At 25.1% G+C, this 26,153-nt stretch overlaps 1 protein-coding gene across 1 annotated transcript; it reads right to left on the bottom strand.

Moving 5' to 3' along the window:
• Positions 1 to 211: 211 nt before the first annotated feature.
• LOC105366873 (uncharacterized) lies at positions 212 to 17,101 on the bottom strand. The gene is made up of 17 exons (XM_011505464.1): positions 16,898 to 17,101; positions 12,069 to 12,289; positions 11,733 to 11,829; positions 11,598 to 11,648; positions 10,952 to 11,061; positions 10,552 to 10,668; positions 10,399 to 10,470; positions 10,101 to 10,295; positions 7,662 to 7,837; positions 7,509 to 7,582; positions 7,304 to 7,433; positions 6,981 to 7,202; positions 6,066 to 6,299; positions 5,161 to 5,211; positions 2,050 to 2,676; positions 1,081 to 1,455; positions 212 to 329 (listed from the first exon to the last, which is right to left on the bottom strand). The coding sequence occupies exons 2-17, from the start codon at positions 12,138 to 12,140 to the stop codon at positions 269 to 271; spliced, it is 2,664 nt and encodes an 887-aa protein (XP_011503766.1). The 5' UTR covers positions 12,141 to 12,289; positions 16,898 to 17,101; the 3' UTR covers positions 212 to 268.
• Between the last annotated feature and the right edge of the window lie 9,052 nt (positions 17,102 to 26,153).

Raw genomic sequence — 26,153 nt, 5'->3', positions numbered from 1 at the left:
ATATTTAAACAACTATTTTTATTTTCATAATTATATGACTCTAAATATTTTTATTATAACATGATATAGTTTTAGTTTAAACACAAATATTGTAATGAACTATTTTTCTGCATGTCAAATATCTTTTAGAAAAAATATATTTTAAAGAAAACAGTATAATATTAAAAATTTATGCAAAAATTTCAGATATTTGAGTTTAAAATATTGGAGGAAAATGAAAATATTAAATTTGAAAGTCATCTTTCGAACATAAACCATGTAATAAGACTTACAAATAACCTAAAGTTGCATAGGTTTTTATGTAGGGTGTGTCCACTTTACAATTTTCTCTGAAAAAAAGATCATATGTAAGTTTACTTTATTTTACAGCATTTATTTAAATAATTCTATAGTGAATATTTTTTTGTTATTAATAGAAAATGAAGATATGTAATATAATCTCATAAATACAAAATTTTTGCAATACCTTTTCGAAATGTTATTATTATTCATTATTATCGTGTAAATATATATCAGTATATACATTTACATCTAATCAAATGAAAATTTAACTGGAAAATCGCAATATTAAGCACAGTACAATTATGGTCACATATGATGCTTAAATGATTAGCAAGCATCATACGTTGTAGAAAATTTTTATAATATAACAGAATGTCCAAAATCATTTTTGTTTTAATTAAATTATTTTTAAATATTTATAATTTATATTTTTGTAATTTGTGTTATATAGTTAAAAAAAAATAAATATATAAACAAATTATAATATTAAAAATGTTCTAGAAACTGTATAAGTTGTAAACAAATTTTAAATAAGATTTCTTTGCATAAAATTTAATTATCTAATTGATTCATAAATATTTAAAATTATGCATTTTTTAAATTTCAAATAAATGATAAGTGAAATTGTTATTTTTTTGGAAGCCTTAGAATATTCTTTTTCCACTTTCATTGAATTTGTAATAAGTACTATTTATTGAGTATAACAGTTAAACGTGAGATATTAAAATTTTTAATTTTAGTGAAAAGATTATGATACTGGTTAGCAAGATATAAAATCTGTTTTAATACGAGGCTTACTCATCTTCCCATGGACAAACTTCATTAACGTTATTGTCTGGCTGCTCTTGAAAAGTTAATGGTTCAGTAGCAGTTGTTGCGTCATCGTCTTTAAGCTCACCCTTATTTTGTCGAGCATTTGATTCTCTAGTGAAATGATAAGTCTCAAATTTTTCTTCCGAAATCGACATTATCATTTGTTCTCTCGTCTTATTTTCTTCAACCTCGGGTAGGCTTTGGAACTGGGTAGCAGGCTCGCTCATAAAAACACAATCGTTGCTCGTATCAGGTGTTTCTATTCTTGTCTCCTTATTCGCTCCCGTAGATGACTCTAAGTCTTCCAGAAGATCGCCCACAATTGCACTTATACTTATTAATGGAGCTTTTGTGATAGTCCTAAAATATAAACCAGTTTGAGACGAATTTGTTCATGTCAGTTTTTGTAATTAAAATATTTTTAAGGAAATGAAAATATGTATGATATTTTTTTTAAGTGTTCTTTTTCAAGTCATTTACAAAATTTATCTACAAAATAACTCCAAAATAATTTTACTATTAACCAAAAAAAGTTAGTAGCCCAGTACTTTTTAAATTTATAATGATACTACAAAAGATTTATTTGGTATGCTACATTATAAAATAAAGGTTTTTGTAAAATTAAAATTTTTCATTAATTAAAATCAATTAAATTAATTTTCATGGAAGCTATACAATGTACTTTCACACACATATTTTGATTCCTTAATCATTTGAAATAATACAAATTGTTTATAAATTTTATAAATAATTGAATCAATTATAAAATAAAAATATTATGCTTTAACTAAATTTTTTATAAATATTTAATAAAATAAATAATTATCCTTTAACATGTTTTGAAAAATTAAATAAAAGTCAATTAACGTTGGGAGTAGAATTATCAAGTAGTAACAGCAGCATTAGATGTAATACTCATTCAATAAAATTAAAAATCTAAATGCGGAAGCTCACCTAGTTTGATCTTGTTCAATTTCATCGGGTACGATAGTAAAAGAGTGCATATGTGGTAGTTCATTGACACTCGAAGACTCGTGCTGAAGCTGCTGACGGTCGCAGAATATTTCTGCTGGAACGAGAGCAATATATGATAGATCAAAGGAATGCTGGGGTGAAGGAAAATTGTACGTAGAGACAGTAGTCCTTGTCGCCTCAGTAAGCTTGATTTTAGCACTTTTAACGCTTGTATGAGTTGCGCTAACTGAGTAATTACGTTGTATGGGAGCAGAACTGCTACCGCTGATTTCCTGCCGTTGCAAATGATGATGATTATCATGCATATGCTGATGGCTTCGGTATTCACTAATTCCACTTGTCTTGCGCAATGTCTCTGAGACTTCTGCTATAGCAATGCTTACATCAGATGAAGAAGAGCGTAAATCCAGCTGTGAGGAATTTGTAAACGATGACTGCATCTTGTTTTGCTGGTCACCTTGAGTTGCAGACGTGAAATGCCCGAGGGAATCTGAAAAGGCTGTTTCATCCGATGACGTCTGCACGATCAATGCATCTGCGGGGGCTGCATCCCATGGACACACATCGTCCATATGGCGAATTGCTGCTTCCAGTGTACCAACATCCCTGACAACATAAACTTAATTATACGATTGAGTTTAGAGAGCAACGCTCCAGATCTTATGACTCGAACTTTCCTGCCTACTTCACTCTCTCTACATCGATTAATATAATTTAATTATTTTATTTTTATGAAATCTCGTTTTGTTTTATAATCACATTATTATTGTCGTATACCTAAGATCCATTCGACTTTTACGATTTGTCTTAGATACCTTAGAAATGTATATTACATAAAACATATTTCTTAAAAAAATGCTGTCCAAAATAAATAATATTTGAATAAATTTAAATATAGAAAATATATATATTTATAACGACACCTAAAATTTATGTTAAACGATTAAAAAATTGTACACAGCAAACATTATTCAGAATATAACACTTTTGATGCACATAAACTATAAAAAAGTATATTATTAAATAATTTGTTTATAGTTATTTTTTATCTTCATTTTTAATATTTTAACATTACTTTACATATATTTAAACTTTTTCATTATACATCTTGTTCAGGATTGAACCACCCAACAAAAAATAAGAATTTATTGTTTGTTAAAATACGATTCCGATATATCACATTTAGATTAAGGCGCAATATTCGAATTATACGTTACAAAAATTCACTGGAAATTTAGCCGCGCACTTTGTCCGCATAGCAACAAAGGAAGCTTCTCGAAGTTGTCAAAGCTTATTTCCAGAGAATTCACTAAAGCCTCCAAGAATTCATAACACCAAATATACGCAATCGTATTTAAAAAGCAACGAACGGAGAAGAAAACAGTCTTGTTGAATTACTCAAGTGAAACTAGTGTCAGTAATATCTGTGAAAGTCGAACTCGTCTGAAGGAATCCCTGCAAGGTATATTATTATTGTTATTCCTGGCCAGCTATCAATATTATTCACACTTGTCGTAAATCCTCGCCTATTTCTCGTGACCGCATCCCGGCCTACGTCTATCATATTTATTGATAGAGCCCGGTCTAATACTCGTTAGCAGGGCGAGATCTTACCGATCACGCTGTCCGAAAAGAACGCAACCCACATCTAACGTATCAACAAAGCCCTCTGACATGAGTCCATAACATACCGCAAGAAAGGGCGCCGATTCTGACAGTAGACCCCTGCCTAAGTCTAAAATTAGTACTGCGAGACATTACCGGTCACACCACAATAAATTGGTTCTGATCAAACCACAAAAGAGGGCGACAACTATTCGTAATAATCCCCACCACCGGCACGAGCCGAATATTACTCAGTCAATTCTCACGCCGAGTCAAGCACCTAATCATTCGCGAGCCTAAATTCGCCTGGTACTATTCGAGTATTGTCGTAAGCGTCGAAGCTCCACGAGCCAACTAATGTCCAATGTGATTTAAGCGCGACTCACACGATACGTGACTATAAAATAAGACCTGAAATTATTACCTTACAAAGCTTGCACTCCCAGACGATGTTTCGACTTAATAATCAGCTGCCTAGTCACTACATTCCAATTCTCACCACAATAAAGAAAACCTACAATACTGTAACAACTACTTAAATAAAGGTCACTAAAACCAATTGTATTTACTCTGAGTTAATGCATTAACCCCCCCCCCCCCAACGCCATTAAACCGGCGGTACGGTCTAATGCACCCACCGTGATCTGCGATCATACAGGTGGCTGGAATTCCAAACACATCTAGATGTAAACATTGTAAATTAAAAATTAACGAAATATAAAGTTAAAGAAATTTATTATAAACATTTTCATATTTCAATCAGAATATTAATATTGAAAACTTTATTAACAATAATTGTTTAAACAAGAGCAACTACTTATTATCATTAAGAATAATTTTAATAATATAATATTTGTATCAATACACGTCTGAAATATACATTAATAAAAATTTTTTAAATCTATAAAAACTATACATAAGATGTATTTATATCTAATCAAATTATATTTTTGATAATTTAATTATTCAAATTTTAGGTCTTATTAGAATAATACTACGACAAACGCGTTAATCGTGAAAATTATTCATTTAAATTTAAATCTAATAAGCATTATACCTAGTAAAAGAAAATTTGTAGCAGGACCAATATTATATAATGTATATACAAAATGTATAAGCTTTATTGCAATACTGTTCAACATTAATAAGAATCTTTATTAAGCGGATAATTTATTATATAGATTATAAAAGTTAAAATACTTTCTTTACAGCAAAATATTCAGAATATTAAACGAATTATGTACACGCAATAGAATTCTATAAATGCCTGATAGGTAGAGAGTAGGAAAGAAGTATAAATTAAATAGTGTAATAGAACGAATTAAAAAGGTAAGAAGAAAAACAGAAAGAGACAAATAGACAAAAAATATATAGATAATCAATAGGCAATGATATATGATAACGATATATAAAAATATATACAGAATCAATAGAAAATGATTATTGGTGACAATTTGAAAATTCTGTGCAACTCTGTCGACTTACTGAATATTTATTGGACTAGGCCGTGAAAGAATCTTAAAATCCAGATCTCCCCTGAAAATATTTAATGAATAAAAAACGTACTTGTTATAGCACATTAAATTCTGTGTAATTTGTTCTTTTACTCATATATAACTTAGATACTTAGCAAATTTGTTCAAACAAATTGTAGTTGACCAGGTTTTTACAATTAATACTTTGTATTTCAATACTTTATTATATTAGTTTATTCGAAAAAATTTTGTAAATAATGGTTTAAAAAATTATTTGAACTTTACTCATAATACTTTATTAATAGTTAGAAAAATTTATTATTGTTAATCATCAAAAAATCTATATTTATTTTTTACAAAATAATTTTAAGAATTTATATTTTCAACACTTTATTAAATTAAATTAATATATTTTAAAAAGCTTATATTAATTGTTTTTAATTAATTATTAAATTAATTCGTATATTTAAGAAATTTACTGCAAATTAAAATATATTTAGGTTACAAAACATTTTTTATGGTATTTACAATTGTATATTTTCCATTCAAGGTAAAGTTCAATTTTATATTACCATATATAATTAATAAAATTAAATATTTATATTTCATATTTCAATTACTTCATAAATTACAAAACTAAATAATATTAAAAAGTATTGTGTAAAAATAGCAAATTTTAAAATAATATACCAACTTTCTTACTAATTTATTAAATTGTTAATGATCAGATTATTAACGTTATAAACATTTTTCCAGCTTCAAGATTGCTTTTATTAAAAAAAAAAATTTCGATAACCAATTTTTGTCCATGTTAATTTAGAACAATGATATCAGTATTGTATACCGTTGATGACCTTTCTCGATTTTACACAAATAGAGGTGCTAATAAAATACAGAAGAACAGAATAACCATACCTGTATGGAATATCGGTTAAATTTGACTGACTATGAGAATGGGGCACTTGGTGTCTCACAGCAGAATCTCTTACACCGCACATGGCCAACTCATGAGCTGAGCCTGACAAACTTCGGTCACTGCCTCTTCGTCGCTGGTATTGAAGTTGCTGTTGCTGCTGTGATAGCCCCCCAGGGATAGTTATTATACTCGAAGAAATTTTTTTCTTTCCTTGGCCAACGAATCCAAAGAATCTTAGTTTATCCAGAAATAACAATTGTTATTACATAAAACTTGATTCCATCATTGTTTCTATTTTTTTTTTAATATCGAACATTTATTATTTATTTTAAGAAATCTGTTAAATTTCAGAAAGGTTAACAAAACTTTATTTTAAATCTAATTAATGTAAATATACATTTATTTAAAAGGAATAAAGAATGTGTTTGAAATAATTTGAGGCTTATTTTATATGATCCCAAGCTTTAATAAGATATTTAATTTGTTAAAAATTCTTATGTATTGTTGCAGATAAATCTGAGGTCACTTTTATCTTTTAAGCAGGATAAATATAGAATCTTGAATATCTCATATATAAAATATATATTTTTTTATTTCCATTCACTAATTTTACTTTTATCAAATAAATAAAAAAGGCTTAAAATAACAAATAATTTTATTTATGGAAAAATAAGTATCACTTACAGTTGAATTTATTTATAAAATGTGAAAGTTTTGCGAATACTGTGAATATTTATTTCATGAAAGTTAAAAGTATTAAATTTAATTGCGAAATAATTGATCTATATATAATGTAAAATAATATTTCTAAAAAATCCCAATGCATACTCATATAATATAAAGATTTTTAATAAATTTAATAATTTGCATATTATAAATGCATGATTAAATTGTTGTAATTGATATAATTATACCTTTTTTTTTGTAAAGGCTGCACACCGGCAGCTAAAAGATTTCGATAATGATCAGAACGAATAAATCTAGGATAACAATCTTTCTTTAGAAGTAAAGTGTACACGTGTTCAGCAGCAGCATCAAATGTAAACCTGGTTGGATAATTCATTTCTTGATGAACTTTTTCCATTGTTTTACCATCTATATTAATTTCACAAGGAGCTCCAGGTGCCAAAAATTCTCTGCAATCAATAAATTATATATTATATAACTTAACAGTTATATTATCAACTAACTAAAATTATATTATAAAAAAGTTTCTATTACTGCAAAATATATTCACCTGAAAATTTCAATAACTTTATCATTTATTTTTAATTGATAACTCTGTCTCAAATCCTTTACTGCCAACCAAAATCTTATATTTTCATGACTATACTCCTTACGTAAGTAATTAGTAAACTCTTGCAGGCCTAAATAATAAATAAGTTTTTATTTACTCTAATTATTTATGAAACTATAAAAAGCATTTTAAAGTTAATGTAAACCTGTTGGATCCGACATTAATTCTTCCATTGATATTCCCCACCTTTTAACACGCTTGTCTATAGGAATTTCAACCCTGGAAGTGTATCCAATGATTCAGTCAAAGAAATTTATACTATAATACTACCACTATAGAATATAAAATGTATACTGACAAGGAACTATTGAGCTGCCAAAATGTTTGATCATCTGTAATCCATGGATTAGAAGGTTGAGGCTGTGTCATCATTGGATCATATTCTATGTATGTGTCAAAATGCGTTTGGAGATTTTCAATAGCAACCGAAGCTTTTATTCTTGTACGTGTAATATTATTCCGCAAAAGATCTACCTATTAAATAATAAATACAAAGGCTATAGTTTATTAAAATTGTAATAACAAATAATTATTCTTTTACGTGAAATACTTATACAATATATTCATTTAGTAATAATTAAGTGACAACATTGATTAAACCTGAAAAATCAGTATTGTATTAGAAATCTATAATTATTATTTGTTCAGGATTGACGCACCCAACAATAAAATTTTATTCCATGAAATTTAAAGTCATTATAATTCGCAATATTAGAAAAATTCGCTACGAAAATTCTCGGTAAACGTTAAAGCCTTTGCCTAAGAAAGTCCTGAAATATATCCGCGTAGCAACTACGCAAAAGCCTCGAGCCGGCCAGAGCTTACTTTTCTAGAATTGAAACTCTAGAGACACGCGAGAAAGCTCGGACACTGTAACACCAAAGGTATTAGTGCTAGACACTAAATCTCCAAAATTGTATATAAAGATCGGTGCAAGTCGAAGCAAATCAGTCTTGTTGAGTAAGTCAAAGTGCAATAGTGCAAGTCACAACAGTTAAAAGTTCTACTCGTTTGCTACGGGAATCCGAGCAAGGTATACTTATTTGTTTACATTATTTATTATTCATTACAGCATTGCGCCGGCATTATCGGTCAGGCCTCTGCACCTTGATTCTTATCAGACCGCGGAAGAGGGCGCCAATACTGTTAGATTTCATTTCATTGCGGCATTGCGCCGGTATTATCGGTCAGGTCTCTGCAACTTGATTCTTACCACATCGCCGATGAGAGCTCCCATGGTCTCCCGGACTCTCGCGATTCTCTCCCCTGCAAATATCGCCGATGAGAGGGCTCATGACTTCGCAACTCTTGCGACTCTCTCCCCTGCAAAGATCACCGATGAGAGCGCTCATGACTTCGCAACTCTTGCGATTTTCTCCTCTGTAAAGGTCGCTGTTACGTTTCGGTAGTACAATAAAGCGTGCCCAGTACAACCAGACCAGTCTTACTTTGCACTCCCGGACGACGTTCTACAGTTTTTATTGCCAACTGTCAGAATCACGACGAGCTCAACAATTTCACAATAATCGGTAAAAACAACTACCAATGTAACATAACCTTAAATAAAAGTCACTAAAACTGATTGTGTTTATACTGAATTGATGCATTAACCTCTCACTCATCCCCCCCCCCTTTTTTCGCCATTAAACCGGTGGTACGGTCTAATCCAACCACCTTGGTCTTCTGACCATCCTGGTGACTGGAATTCCAAACACTATTAGATATTAAAACTCCAGGAATATTCATGTTATTCAATTATCCATCTTAATAGAAAAAATAGAGTCTATTAACTTTACAACAAATAAAAAAATGTAGATCAAATTAAAATAAGCACATGAAATAAATTATAGTGCAAAAATTATACAAAATTAATATATAATTATGGTTTGGTAATATGTACAACAATATTTTCTTATAAATAAAACAAAAACATTTTTTTAAAATAAAAATTGAATTATATTTATATATCTTATAATAATTTTCAAATTATCTTCCAATTGCATCATTTAAACTATTGATTGATATATAAAAAATTCTTTTCATTTCCAGAATTATGATGAATTACCATTAAATAAATAAAATTTTAACTATAAATATTCAAATTATCAAATTATTATTGAAATAAAATATTTTACATTTAATATGCAATTAACGTTCATAAATAACTTTTAATAATTTATTATAAGTCATTATATTATACAATTGTAAGTAATTAATATATTATATAACTATATATTATTATTTCACATTCATTTTATGTTGCTTCAATATATTTGTGTGCTATCAACAATCAGTTTTTCAATGTAATACAGTATTAAAGAGCTCTCCACAGCATTATAAAATAATTTTATTTAGAAACTTAATACCTGCCTTGGCAAATATTATTGTATTTAACTTATATAATTGTTATTATATCATTTAAAATTATAGTATAAATAAAATTAATATTAAGCCATTTTATATAATATTTTTATATATAATTACAGTTTCGTTGCTATTTTTTATTTAATAACACATAAATCTTTAAATTTTATTTACTTTAAGAAATTTAAAATATAAATTAAACGAAATATTTAAATATCCATGATAAGATTAAGTTTGTGATAAACAATAATTACTTTAAAAAATTTTTTTTCAAACTATCTTGTAATAAATATTAAGAAATTTCAACTTAAATAAATAATAATATAAACAAATAACAATTTGATTCTTAATATATTGGTCGCTCTTCACTCACCTCGCGCTGTAGATCGTTAAGAGTACGCTTTCGAGGCGGGGCACGAGGTAAACCAAGTCGTGCCCTTGCTGGTACCGGTACTACTTCAAGACTACTCATACATCCTGGTGGAGGTCTATATACTCTCCAGAATGCCCTTTCTTGAGAATCACAAACGATTTTATCACCCTTTTTACGCTCCTTGGATAATCGTATCTGAATTTTAAAAAACCGTATCATTTTAATTAATTAAGTATTTATGAAGAAGTTGCAAAATAAATTAAAAATCTATCAAAGCCAATTTCAAAGAATTATTCACCTGTTCCTCTGCTTGCAATTGAATGATGTCCCATTTATTTTGTAAATTTCTTTTTAAACTATTTAAAGCCTCCTAAAAAATTGTATTGTGTAAAAACTATTGTCAACAAAAATATATAAGTTATATATGATTGATTATTAAGTGTCAACGTACAATTTCATATTCTTCGAGGCCATGGCGTTGTTTGTTTCTTAAAGTACGCTTAGCCAAATAAATTGCATATTCTACATTATCAGGTGTTCGATGTTGCCATGGCCAATAATATGGTGTCTACATTTTAAAAAAATTTATATTTTTGTATATATTATAATATATATATATAAAAATGATACATTATTTTAATAACAATATCTTAATGAAAATCAATAATATAATTTTTATTAATTATGTAGGGATAATTTGTGACAAATAAATTAATGGTACAATGAAACAAAATTAGTAATAAAAGTAATATCACATTGTAATCATAAAAAAACTAATAGTTATAGAATTAACTTAAACAAAGATATTACTAATTGAACTAAAAATAATGATAAGCAATGTCAAAAAGTACCTGAAATCTATAAAGAGAGCTGTCATCTTTTACAGTAAGAGTTCTGGAGTCATTCACTGGGAAGAAGTAACCATACTGGCAAAGTTGATTAGCAATATGGACAGCCTCCACTATCAACATAATCGTGTTTTTCAAAGCATGAATTAAGAATGAGGATAGATGTACTGAAGTACAATACTGTAAATATATATCAAATATGATTTATACACTAAAACAGTGTGCTATCTTTAAAAATTCATTTTATTTCTTGATTTCAATTATTTATATATTATATTATTTATACATTTATGTATAAAATTGCTATTATTTATAAATAGCCATCAATTAATATATTTAGCCTTTTCATACCTTGTTTAATTTTAGCATGGCAACAGAAATAGATTTTCAATTAAATTGTGATATAAGTAATAATATCATTTGATTAAATTGATTAAAACTTATTTTAAATAACTAATTAGAGTGATTGATATAAAAGAACAAAATATTGTCTTCAAATAAAGTGATTTATAGATTTTATAATTATAAAATAAATATGATAAAATATAAAGTTACTGAATAAAAATAAGATCAAGAAAGAGCATACTTTAATAGTTCAGATAACACGTAAATGGAAGCATTCTCCTTCATACATGAGTAGATTCTGTACCTGATTCTTCAATATTGAGCCGCTCCATCAACCACTCGATGAGATCGTAACCTGGAACATAAAGAGAGATTATTACAATGCCTTGGTCTTATTGACTATTTATCTATGCCACAATTCAATATCCATGACACCCACCCATAAATGCTGAAGGGATTGAAGTAAGAAATAATTTTTGGCTACGTACAGGTACTCCATTTTCAGAATCTTGCATCTCCCGCACCAGCCCCTCCATCTATTGTCCAATAATTGTCATTAAGAAGAATCATTACATAAATATTTATAAAAATACAGATATAATATATTGTATCATTTTTAATAAAAACATAAATAAAAATTAAAAAAAAAAATGATTACATTTTTTAATATTAATTGAAAATATTAAACATCAATTTCATAATTTTCTAGACAAGAAATATGATTTCAATACAGTGATACATGATTTCAGTACATCCGTATTACATATTCGTATACCTTGTCGAAAACACAAGGCCTGTGTACTCTTGACTCTTTTTCCTTATATCGTTGAGCACTAGAGGCCTCCATCGTCTGAGAGAGGATCTTCTATGTCTCTCACAGGTGCAGTGATGATAACGATCTTGAAGAGGTCTGGTGAGTTGGGTTGGAGACGGGACTACCCGAACTCCATAGGACTCTGGCCCCATTCCATCAGTTCGATCAGCACCACATATCCACTAAAAACAAAATAAGTAATTGAATTAATGACGGTATTAATTATAGTTTACTATTTAAAAGATAAAAAGTTAATATTAATTTTATTCATTTTTATTTTTTGTACTGGTTCGAGTTATTATATTTCATTTTAAACAGTTTAAATAACAGCAATAGTACATCTTTATAATGTATATGTAAATAGATACTATCACTTAATAAAAATAAATCAAATTCTAAAATAAGTTTAATATAGCAATTGTACAGAATAAAAACATCAAATTCATTCGGTTCAAAGGATATTATCATGCCTTAATATTTTTTAATCTATTAAATATGATTACACTATTTTAGTTTGAAATATTAATATACAAGAATGGAAATATATTTATGATTTATTTCATTTAAACTTTAGCAGTAAAACTAATTTTTACATTAACACTCTTGAATACATTTGAACAATTTATTGAAAAAAAAAAGTTTAATTTAAATTACCAAGAAACACTGATTGCATAGTCTATAAACTTACCTTAAATAATGATAGATATTTCATGGACAATATTTCAGTTTTGACTAATTTTTGAAATTTTTATTAATTTTATATATACATAATGTAATTATAATTCTTTAGTTATTAAAAAAAAAATGAAGGGAAAAGCATTAATAGTATACAAATGTATTTTATATTTCATAAGAACTTTTATTTTTAAAAGAAAGATATTTTATATTTCATAGATGTATATTTTTTTGTAATATATAATATAAATATATTTAGCAAGTTATAAAAAAAACATATTTATATAATACAAAATAATAACACATATTTGCACTCAGAAAAAGTATCGATGACAAGTCTAAACGTTTTATTAATTATTTTTTTAATATGACCAAAGATTTTTATAATTATATAATTTATATTTAAAATATATTTTAAATATTTTATTCATTAGTAATAATTTAAAAACCTTTCTTTTTTCATTTCATTATTTTGTCATTATTACTACTACTAATCAAACAAATATTGAGTAATTAACTAAATAAATTTAAATCCTCGACATAAAGTGAACAATTAAAATAAAAGTGAATTCATAAATATAACCGAAATTTTTATTTTATTTTTGTCAATGTATATTTATACAAAGTTTAAGAAAGTTATTTTAAGGCAATACTGGAATGTTACTAACTTTAATAATCAATTAAATGTATGTATATTAGTGAAAAATTAAATAAATAATTTCTACAATTAAAAATTATATAGTAATATCATATGGATAATAACAAAGGAGGAATGACATTGAAATTATAAATTGTCTAAAGTAAAAGCTGGGTATCCATTTTTTCTAACTTTAAATTCAATATTTCATTCACGGATTCTAATTAATTACACATTTTTAATTACATTCCTATTTGAAGGATTTATAGAAAAAACTATATTTTTTTAGAAGTAATTTTTGTTTGAAATCGAAGAAACGATTTTCTTTTATTATCATATTTATAACTTTTTCTTGAAAAAGTTTTTTTTCAATTAACAATTAAATAGTTGATAGCATATATAAATATTTTTATGTTCAAAGTTTCAAATATGCAAAATAATATACAAAATATAAATTATATAATATACAATAACATGAATCAATCACATATTTATAGTGTTTAGAAAAATACATATATTTATATCAATTACAAATTAAATACTTATAGGAAAAATCGAAAATAATTACATAACCATTTTTTGAAAATATTGTGTAAAAAAAAGGAAAACATTGCAGTGAATAAGCTTGTGTTTAGTTTGTATATAATGAATCGATATAATGAATCAATAGTTGATTGAGTTCTATACATTATAAATCCATATTTTAAAAATATTTTTAAATATTTTGATCTTCAAAAATATAAATTCATAAAGTTTATATTTAATTAGATAAAAATAGCGTTTATACAAAAATAAGTATACATAATTTCCGTATTTTCAACTCATACTGGAACTCATACACTGGTAAATATTCACAACTCTATTCTAAAACTGCACAATAATATTGCATGGTATTATAAATAGAATTATTATATAAATTATAAAAAGATTATAAATATAATTTTATATGATTCTATTATACTTTATATTTTTTTTACTATTTTGGTAAATCATCTAATATTTACGTGTAAATTTTATGAACAATCCTCAGAAAATAATATTATAATGATCTACTATAATAAATTAAAATATTTACATTTAAATATTTAATATAAATGTGTTTATAATGAAATATGTAAATATTAAATCAAACATTGAAGCACATAAAAATTTAATAAAAAATTGTTTATTTCATAACTCATAATATAGATATATATATTAATATTAAAGATATAATACAATATAAAATATAATTTGTGGATGTACCAATTAGCTGTTTGAAATACTTAAATATCTAGTAAAATAATATCTTAGATCAGACGAATTTTTATGTAAAATATACAATATATAATATAACAATATAATATAACAAATATACACTTTTTTGAATAATATTCATTACTTTATACAAAAAAAATTTTTACTTACACAATGTTGTTTAACAATTTATTTAGATCATTCACAGCTATTTAAAGAGGTTTAATTTAATATGGCGATTTTACTAAGCATATAATTTATATTTTCAGATAAAGTATAACATTTTTTCAAATAGTAAACATTTTTGTACTAATATGTTATTAATGAATATTTGTTCTATGAAAATATTGCTAATAAGGATTATCAACATAAATTCCAAATCAAGATAATATATATTTACATTCACATAATACTATGGCCTAACAATATTTATAATTATCTTTATATTATGTTTATAAAATTAGATAAAATTAAAATAATTAAAATAGACAACTAGGAAATAATTAAAACAAAAGAAGAAAAATTTACATCAAAATGAATATATCTTCTTTGTTTTCGTTCCTTTTCGGAATCCTACAATTAATAAGAATAACTTTATAAAGAATATCGAACATTATTGAATGAATAAAATTTAATTCTCCAAACAAGCAAATATCTTCTATAAAATCGATGTTTATTTTATTTTATTAATAAATACATTATACACAGATGAAATGGAAATTTTTAACATTGGAATTTCAAGAAAAATTAAAATTTTTAAAACATTTATAATTCAATTCAATGATTTAAATATTACATTTTATGTTTATATATTACTTTGTGTGCTATATTATGTAAATAAGTATATTAAAACTGATTATTAATAAGATATTAAAAAATTGAATTAATTTATTTCATTTTGATTGTTTTTTATATTCATGCCATGATTTTTAAATTATGTGCAATATTCGTTATTTTTAGTGTAGTAAAAATACTAATAAAAAGAGATACTAATGTTTTTATGTTTTACTAATTTAACTGCGCATCAAATTTTAATTAAATTTATTTTTAAAAATGAGATAGTAAAATATAATTAACATTGATTTTCAAAATAAAATTAAAAATTATCTATTACATTGTTACCTTATTTGTTTATGATGTCTATGAATCTCTAAAATGGAATTTAAAAAATTTAGATAACTACAAAATCAAAGTATCAATATTTTATTAAAATATTAACTTAATTTATATCAAACTGAATTTACATTTAATTAATTTTATTATGTTGATTTAATGAATAGAATTCTTTTATTGCTTTAATTTTTTTGTTTTCATTTGCAATTAATAATTATATTAAATTTTACTATCAAGGTCAATTATATATAATGTATTGCAATGTTTAAATGAATCTTAACACTAATAGAAATATGACTTAATGAAAATGGAAAAAATATTTGTTTTACTTGATTTTTGAAACAGTCAATTTGATATTTCAAAGAGTTTATACATTGAGCTGTAAAATTATATTATTGCTTAAAGATGTAAAAACAAATATATTCATTCTTTAATATATTTATTTAAATGATGAAATTTAGTTAATGGAAATAATAATGAAGAATATTATAATTCGGAAAATTATTTTTGTTAATTTAATAAAAGAATGATAGTATATCTTAAATTTATCAAAGCTCATTCTTTCGGTGTATCAGAACTATTGTAGATATGTATCAGAACCATAATATTTTTATTCAAATTTTTTTGTAATTATACAAAAAAATATTTATATGGAATTTTAACTTCATTCATTTTTAAAGATAGAGGTACAACGTTTTTCAAAAATTATATTTATCCATATAAGATTCGATTTTTCACATACGAATCATTTAATATACATATTTAGTTGAGTCGATCTATGCACCCATTATATTCCCACCATTTTATTCAAATGAAAATATTTTACATGTAAGAGAGGAAAAAAATAGGAACGAAGAAGGGAGGAGCAAATGAGAAAGAAAGGCAAAGGAAAGTATTCGGCATCAATTATTAACTGACTACGCATTTTTCAATAATCTAAAAAGCTAGAAACGATCGATATACGAGAAAGTGTATCAATGAAGCGAGAATTCGAGAGCGAGCTAGAGAAAAGTAAACAAAAAAGCTCAAATAAAAATATTATCATTCGAAGAAAAAACGACCTTCGACTTAGCGTCGCTCAAGCGATTAGAAATTCAAAAGCCACCAGACCAAGTGAGTCGGTACTCACTTGACGAGTCAGGGTAGTAGAAGTTCATGAATGTACCCGTCCTAGCAAATCAGACCATGACCTGACTCCGTATTTGGCTTTCGTAATAGTCTCCGTCGCCACTGCTGCTGTTACTGCTTTTAACGCTCACACACGTGCGGTTCACTAACACCTGCACTCAGGAAGACACAAATCACAGAGTCACAAAACGGTCTCAACTCCAGCATTGCGCTGCGCTTCGATTTCCAAATGAATTTGGCGCCTTCCCTCCCTTCCCCCTTCGACAAGTTCACATTCACACTGTGCCCAGAGCTCGCTATTGCTGCCGCCACTTACACTCCACCAGCACTGGTAACCGCGGGTGCGCGCCCCAGTTCTTGCACCCCACCCCATTGCCGATTCTCGTTCCGGGTATCTACCAAGTGATACAGAGACGGAAGGCGACACACCCTGGAAGGGAGTAAAGCGTATACTTTACCGTTTTGGGGGTAAGCCTCGGTGACGTTCGGAGACAATCGGAGGCTTTCGGATACAAGAATGGAAATTTTTTTTTATCTGAAAATGTGTGACTACTCATATCAATGAAAATAAATACATACTTTCGTTTATCATTCAATGATGAAAAATGTTGTTTGATACTTGTAAAAAAAAATGTTAAAAGTGTAATAGTGTAATAATCATTTTATCAATCGGAATATAACATTTGCTTTGAAAGAAATATTGAATTGACAATATCGCTTTCGATAATGCTTGTGTTGGTTTTGTTCATTTAATGTAACAAGTGAGCTAAACAATAGAGAGAGAGAGAGAGAGAGAGAGAATGGATGAGTAAATTTGATAAACGGGAAAGTAAATACATTTATAGAAGATGTAAAATATTAGATTATTTAGTTTTTTTCTCGATGAAAACTAGAAAATTGATTTATGCCTCTTAAGCTTTTATCTGGGATATATTAGAAACCTTTTTAATATATAACAAAAATCATTTTGTAATACATTATTCATAGATCGTCTTTAAAAACATGCAAACAATAAATTAGCGCGCACAACAAATGTGGATGGTCCATAAAATGTTCATTATAATAAGTATAATTTTTTTTTGTTTCTTAAAACTTACTTTCTTAGTGATAAATATAGTTCAGATAAAATTATTTAAATCGTAACCATACCTTATTTTTATTAAAATTCTGCTTTATGTTATATATCATGTTTAATAATATTCAATAAAAACTTTTGTAATCAATTCTTATAATGAATAAGCATTAATAATTTTTAATAAAATTATTTCTTTTAAGTCATAGTTGATGATATTTATAATTAAACTATTTATTTTTATATGTATAACTGTTCACAAAATGAAAATCATAAATGTCATAAATCTATGTTTTTTAAATAAGTAACGTAATTAATACAAAATATAAAAATAGAAAATTAAAGAACTATATAATAATAATTGAACAACGATATAATAACAAAATAAAATAATATATATTTATGTAGAATATTTTAAAAAAATATAAAATGAACTTTATGTATTCATTAAAAGCATCTGTAGAACCTTTATATATTATTTATATAAATACAAATAAACCATATTGTACATAAGATAGTTTAATCAATGAGTTTTTATTAGTTAAAAAATATAATTTTTCCTATTTAATAACTTAATAAATTCTATATTTCTGTATTAGAGGATTTCCATAGGCTTCAATTGATAATCGTGTTATGATCAAATAAGCATATAAGTATAATCAAATTATAATTACTTAAAATATTTAACATATTGAGACGTACAAAGGACTTATATGATCCACTAACAGTCCCTTCTCACAATGGCAGTTTTCTAAGCTTTAACAACTTTATATTTTTCTAAAATATTCGAATTTTGTTCATTATTAGTAAATATAATAAAATAATTGTTATTTATATTTTTGTTACGATATTAGTTTCACAGAAGATTCTATGACATTGAAAATAAAATAACTTTCTTTTAAGATTCAAATTTTATATATTTACAGAATTACACACTTATATATATATATATATATATATATTCATTAGGAAACTATTTACTAAATGACCATAATGTTGCTGGGTGTATTATACATATCCCCCGTAAAGAGCTAAATAGAATGTTAGTAAAAATATGTACACTTTACCCAATATTACATGTCAATTATCCTTTAGAACATAAAAAATGTTAGCTAAATCATCAAAATAATTCAAACATACTTTGTAATATTTATAGACTAAACTTTCTCAGTTTTTCTTTATTGCGCATTAATAATATAATATCAAATATAATTATAATATAAAGTTAAAAAATTTGTTTTCATATACAAAATATTATCATAGTCAAACAAAATAACATATAAAATAACATCTAGAAATAATAATAGGTTATGTATTATAATATATTTGATTCATTTTTCGATTTGCATTTTAATATAGCCAAAAAATTACAACTTATATAACTGGCAAATCTTTCAATCAAAATTAATTTTAATAATTAGCAATATTCAATTTTTCATATCTAAATAATATATAATAATAAGATAGAATATAATCATTGAATAATAGAATAATAATATGATATACATAATTAGTGATAAGAAAAATGAAATTTTTATTTGCAATAAATGCAAGTATATCCATTACTTATAGTTTAATAAAATATTCTATATACGTGAAAAAAAAGAGTAATACAAAGAATATAATACAAAGTATTATTATAATTCTATTATGTAATGAATACAGATAATAAATGATATTATAATAAACCATGGTAAAATATGGTATTAATTATAAAATATTTTCATTCACAATTAATATATTTTTTAATATGTATACACTGGATATATTATTATATATATTCATAGGTGAAATCTATACTGGTTAAACAATATAAACTCAGTTTTATCTATTGTACTGAAGCTGAAGTAATTCTTTTTTAAGTTAATCATATTAATAAATATTACAGTTTATCCATTATTATTAATAATAATTTAAATTATGTTTTTATATTTATAAAGTAATCTTACATTCATATTTCATTTCTCGAATAAACAAACTTGCGAAATAAAAGTTTAAAAGTAAAAAGTTGTCTACATTTGGAAAGGATTAATAAAAAATATTAATGATCTTTGAAAATTTTAATTTCTTTATCTTATTTTTACTAAAATTGATATGCAATTATTTAATTCAATTTTAAAATGTATAATATAATTTTGATATTGTATTACATATAACTCTTTAATAATTATTGCATTTCAATACTATTTTATATTTTTTTTACATACATTTATAAATCTCTAATAATTAATGACCACCATGATTTTCTTTTTCTATATAGATAAATATTTTTTGCCATAAACAAAAACACTATTTCTATATTTTATCATACTTGAGATTAAATATAAGGAAAAATAGTAACATAGGAATTTCATTATTTTTTTTATAAGTATCGGCTAAGTTATATATAAATTTAGAGCATAATGGAAATAAAATATTGGAATCTACATTATTTTAAATACATTTTTTAATCATATAACTATTATGCAATATACATTAATATTTGCATGAATGTAATTAAACATAATAAATATATCAAATAATTTAAGTTTTTTTAATAATGAATAAGAAACCAAATTATTATTTAAATTTATAATTTACATAATTATGTGAGAAATACTGAAGTAAATAAAGAATATAACCTAACTTAACATATTAAAAACATTACAAGTGCATAAAATTTAATCCCATACCATTAATAAAAAATTATCTAATTGTAAAAATGTAAATATTTATATAGTTAATACAATAATTTTATTATGTAATATAACATTTCCTTTTTATCATTCATAGACATTGTATCAATCACTGAGAACCATTTTTATGTGTGCTGTTGAAACCACTTCTTTAAAATTAATCATTTTCTAAGAAAAGTCTACAAAATTTATCTTTTATATATATGTAATAAATAACAGCCTATTTAGGCCTAAAGTATTTGACCATTTGTAGTTCCATACTTTTTTATTATAACTACTAACATTAAATAAAAAAACAATAGATTGAAAAGGGAAGTTTTAATTGATAACGTTTAAAAATTATTTAGCAAACTATAACAATTATTATTATCTAGCGTAAATTGTTATCTAGTTTTTTTAATTCTATTAAAAATTTTATTAATTATTTTTTCACATTATAAAACGTATTCATTTTAGTTTTAATAATAATATAGTTGAAGCATCTTATTTATCAGTATATTAATTTAATGAAAAAAAATATTTTTGGACAAGTTGTAGTTAAAAAAAGTAATAGGTTATTTAACTAGAAATTTTTGTTAACATTAAATTTGGAAATAGTACCAAATTGTGTAACATGAAACAAAGATGTTGATCTTGATAATTTACATATTCTTTTAATTTCTTACATCTTACATAAAAAAGCATAGATAAATTTCACAATTTTCAATAGCTTATAAAATATGTAATCTTTATTTGTGGTACTATATCATTTTTCAATATTAACTAGTTTACTTTATCTGAACATGATACATTTTACAAATATTCTATCTAGAATAGTCTATTTTACTATAAGTATGATAAATATAAGAGAAAAGTTGAATCTAATATAGTTGAAATTAACATCTACTGTATGTATGTTCTCTTGAAAAGTAAAGATAATTTACTTTTTTTTTAATATAAGTCTCTACACTTTATTACAGCTATAATTTTTATTGATCAAATTCAGATTTTCAGATTATATTAAAATCTGATACAACATGTTTAATATGCAAAGAAAAGTGAAAACATTAAAAACTGAGATTGAATATAAAAGTAATGTTAAAGCATAGTTTGAAGATGTACAAAATTGTAAAATAAAGACTAAAAAATTTTGAAGATCTGTTTTGTCTATAAACAATGAATTAATTATTCAAGTGATGAATACAAAAGGAAAGAATCCATTATCAGCTACACACTAAGAGATAAAGGTTGTAACTATAGTAAGTCAAAATTAAGCTTTCAATGTCACTCAATTCAATGGTTTTGTGAGATTCATAACTCAGCAATATTGTATTTTTGTACTTATATATATTTAGTCTATTACAAACATACAATAAATTGAAGACCATTAATTTGTAAAAAATCAGAAAAATTGAAAATTGAAATAGCCTCAGAATGAACAAGGAAAAGGATGAGGCATATAGTAGCCTCCAAAAAAGATATAGAATTATATATGAAATGGAAATTTAGAACTTGATAAATATATTATTCAAACATTTATTAATCATATATATAATAACATCTGTATATAGTATGAAAATCACAAGAATTTAATTTAAGATAATATAATGAAAATCAAGTAGACAAGTAAAGAAAAATTATTTAGTTTGTGTTTTAATTCAAATTATTTCTAACTCACAGAATTCTAAACTCACATTTGTTGTTTAATAAAATTAAATATTAAAAGAAAAGATGTTAATTATTACATGCTATAGTTTATATTGATAAATATTTATATTCATTATAAAAAGTAAACTAATATTATTAAGATTATTATTACCAAGATAACCTGTATATTAGTTAAACATATTGATATTAAATTACAGATAATTTTATATGTATCTCTACTCATATTATTTCTAATTTATGAATAATAAACCTTTCGATATCTTTACTTTTCAATGACTATAATTACTTATGTATTGATGTTCTGCATAAGATATTCTTTCTCATATTGTATTTTTCAATTACCTATATCTTTAATTTAATTGTTTGTTCTAAATGTAATTTTGTTTATGTTTGAATTTTAATTTCATTTAGTTTCAGTTAGTAAAAACCATTGATTCGTTTATGCCACAGTTTTTGTTCTATTTTCTTTCAAAAAGGAAGGAAATAATTGTTACTTACTAACGTGATTATGAAATCTTTTGTAATATTAATAAAAAAATGATCTAATAACTCTGATTTGAATTTTAATTTAACTACCAACTTTTCCAAGTCTTGATAATTTGTAAACATTTAACCACATTTTGCATTAAATATTTCAGAATATATAAATAAAATAAAACTATCGGTAACAGTTATTTACTCCGCTATGATCTTATAAGTAACTAAAATAGGGTTATTCCGTACAAAGCGATCAACAAAACTTGTAATTTCACACATTAATATTTTACTATATATTACAAATTATCTGATATGCACATTCACTCATTGAAATTCCGAACGGGTACTTTTGGGTTAAATTAAATCAAACCGATTTTCCAGCCCAATCAGTTTAATTAATAAAACTACATTATTAAAGCACAGATTTCAATGGCCCTCCCTACCTTTGCTATATGTAAACTTAGATTAAGAGAGAGAAATTCAATATCGAAAGCGAAGCGTTAATTATCAAGTAATTCGTGATTAATTATCAAGCACTAATTATGCCATGCAAGCTCACGATAGGAAGTACCAGAGGAGTTCTTTGAATCCCAGAAAATCGGGTTTCTCTGATTTTAATCACTCCTAAAAGTTAAACTTATAAAACACATAAATTCGCGACTGCGCATTCCTCTATCGCCTACTCTCTTTTAACTATACACTGCCTCCTATCCATGTATTGATTAGAAATTATTTGGTGGCATCCGCCTCACGTAGTCAGCTTTCCATCGTACCTTCTGCCTGCCTAACCATCATATAAGTTTTTTCTTCTTTAACTGACTACTATACGCACTTATAAGTACAGATGTATTTCACCAATGATTTTACACATAAAAAATTTTGAAAATATTGGAAAACATTCTCTTCGGGTCAAGAAATTTTTTTTTATATTTAAAACTATAATAGTTAAACTATATTTATCGGCAGAAAAAGTTAAGAATTTCACGCAATACAACTAATCACTGCTCATTGTTTCTTCAATATACGTAAATTTTTTTTTCAAATTATACAATTATAATTGATTACAGCATTATTATTGTACTCTTACACTTACTATTAATAATACAAGTTCTATTTAGAGGACAATTAATTTCAGTCGAATTGGTAAACATAATAGAATTAATTTTTATCATTCAGATGCAATTAAAATTAAATGATTTTATAAATTTTATAGATAATCTATGATGTTTTGTATATAATAATTTATTAGAATAATATTTCTTAAAATTTTCAACATAACGGATTATTTAATAATATAAATATCTTTTTTTATCATTTTATAAAGATATATTTCTATGTTAACATCATATATTTTATAAACATCTTGTATACTAATTGTATTTTTAAAAGAAATACTATTTTAATCCGAATATCTTTCGTTACATGAAATGTTTCTTATATTATGAAATAAATTACTTTTACGCTTGTTAGATTTATATAAGTTTTAATTTAATTTACATTATATGTTTCATTTTTTTTAAATGTGTATAACATAAAATTTTTAATTGACACTTGTATTGATATAATTAGATAAATAATTACGTTTCCTTATAAAGTTATAATTTTCACCTAATTTTGAATATTAAATAAATTACTCAAAAAGCTTCGAGAATAGTTATATTAGAATTTTTATTAATTTCATTAGAACTTGATTGCAATTCTACAAGGATACTACATTTACTTTTATGAACATAAGAATTAAAAATAATTTTATTTATTTGATAAGTATTGTGTTCGACATAAAATATAACAAAAGCATTACAATAAAGCTTCAAGGATATTTTATATGAAAATTTACATATATAAACTTAATGAAAAATAGTTATTACATTTTTTAATAAAAGAAAAACAGCACTATATGGTTTATTATCATTCGTAAAATAAGTTTTTGTGTTAATTCATAGAAATAAATGAAACAAAAATCATTACTGCTTATGTAAATCCACTAACTAGTTTGTATAATATTTACAATTATGTAAAAATTATTCAAGGCCATCAAAGACACAATAAGAGGTTGAAATTCTTAACTAATATTTTTCTAAGCATGTACAATATAATATTTATCGGCTACTTTACAAAACAAAAACTAATCGCAGAAGAATATTAACTAGTATCATTGAATAAATTAATAATTAAAATTGGGTATGACTTTTTCACTAAAGCATTCGATCAACATCCATTAAAATGATAACAAAATTAAATTTATGAATTACAACTCTTGTTTTATTAAATTTCACCCACAAATATCCTTGATGCTGAATATAGATTTTTATAGTTATATTGTCTGTAGTTCATAATGATTCTTTTCTTCTAGGTAATATTGAAAACAAATGATAGTTAAAAATGCATTAAAAATGGATTTAACAATCAATTTCTAAATTTTTGAAAGTTGTAATGATTTATAAATGTATAAAAAAACTATCATTATTCAGTCTTATATTTAATGTATTTCTGTTTCAAATATATGATGTAAATTTTTAAACATTGTTTTTAATATTTAAAAAAAAACTTAAATAAATGAATGACGAATGTATGTACATGCATAATAGCGTCTATTTCTATTTTTTAATTTGTAATATAGTAACACTTATATGTAATATATTGTATATTGTTCGGAAAATAATTCCACAATCTGACTCGTCAGCCAAACGTGCAAAAATCAACTTAGAACAAAAATCCACTAGATGTTGTGTGGGGTTGCCGGGCAAGTAAAGGGTTAATGCATCGATTCAATAATTAACACATATCTTTATTATTGCTGTTTGATTCATTTATTTTACTTTATTTCCAATGAGAATTATTAACCTTGGTTAAATTACAAATGATCTTTATATTTCTTGATAATCTTATGGTGTTGATATATCTATTCATTGGATAAATAGAAGATAATCAATTTCTTATTCTCTGCATGTCATTGGTGAGATTATGATTTACTGTAACAAGGAGTAGCTTATAATCTATTGAATATTATCACTAAGAGGTTATGGTGATTGTAGTGCTCTGATCGAACACTGTAATGCTATTGTGTTATCTTAACACCTGTGCAGTTGCCTCTAAATATCGGTCGTAAGAGAGCCTAAATGGAGGTTATGCGAAGCTGTGCGCCATCTGTGGCGGGAACAACTTATAGTTGGAGGGATTGAGAAGCCAATGTGGCTTTTGTAGCTGGTCTTGTCCTAGAGTATGTCCGGGAAGCTTCCGTAGTTGGACTTTAATCCGTCCGTCTTCTACATAAGCAGAGAAATCAAGAATCTGTACTAGCTGTAAGGACTTACTTGCATTGTATCGTGATTTTCCAGTCTCTCTTCGATGGCTTGTTATTACGTTCCCTTGCAATGTTGCAACCC

The sequence above is a fragment of the Ceratosolen solmsi genome, unplaced genomic scaffold (assembly GCF_000503995.2).
Source record: "Ceratosolen solmsi marchali unplaced genomic scaffold, CerSol_1.0 scaffold80, whole genome shotgun sequence".
NCBI classification, from domain to species: domain Eukaryota; kingdom Metazoa; phylum Arthropoda; class Insecta; order Hymenoptera; family Agaonidae; genus Ceratosolen; species Ceratosolen solmsi.
This window is presented reverse-complemented; position numbering and strand designations above follow the sequence as displayed.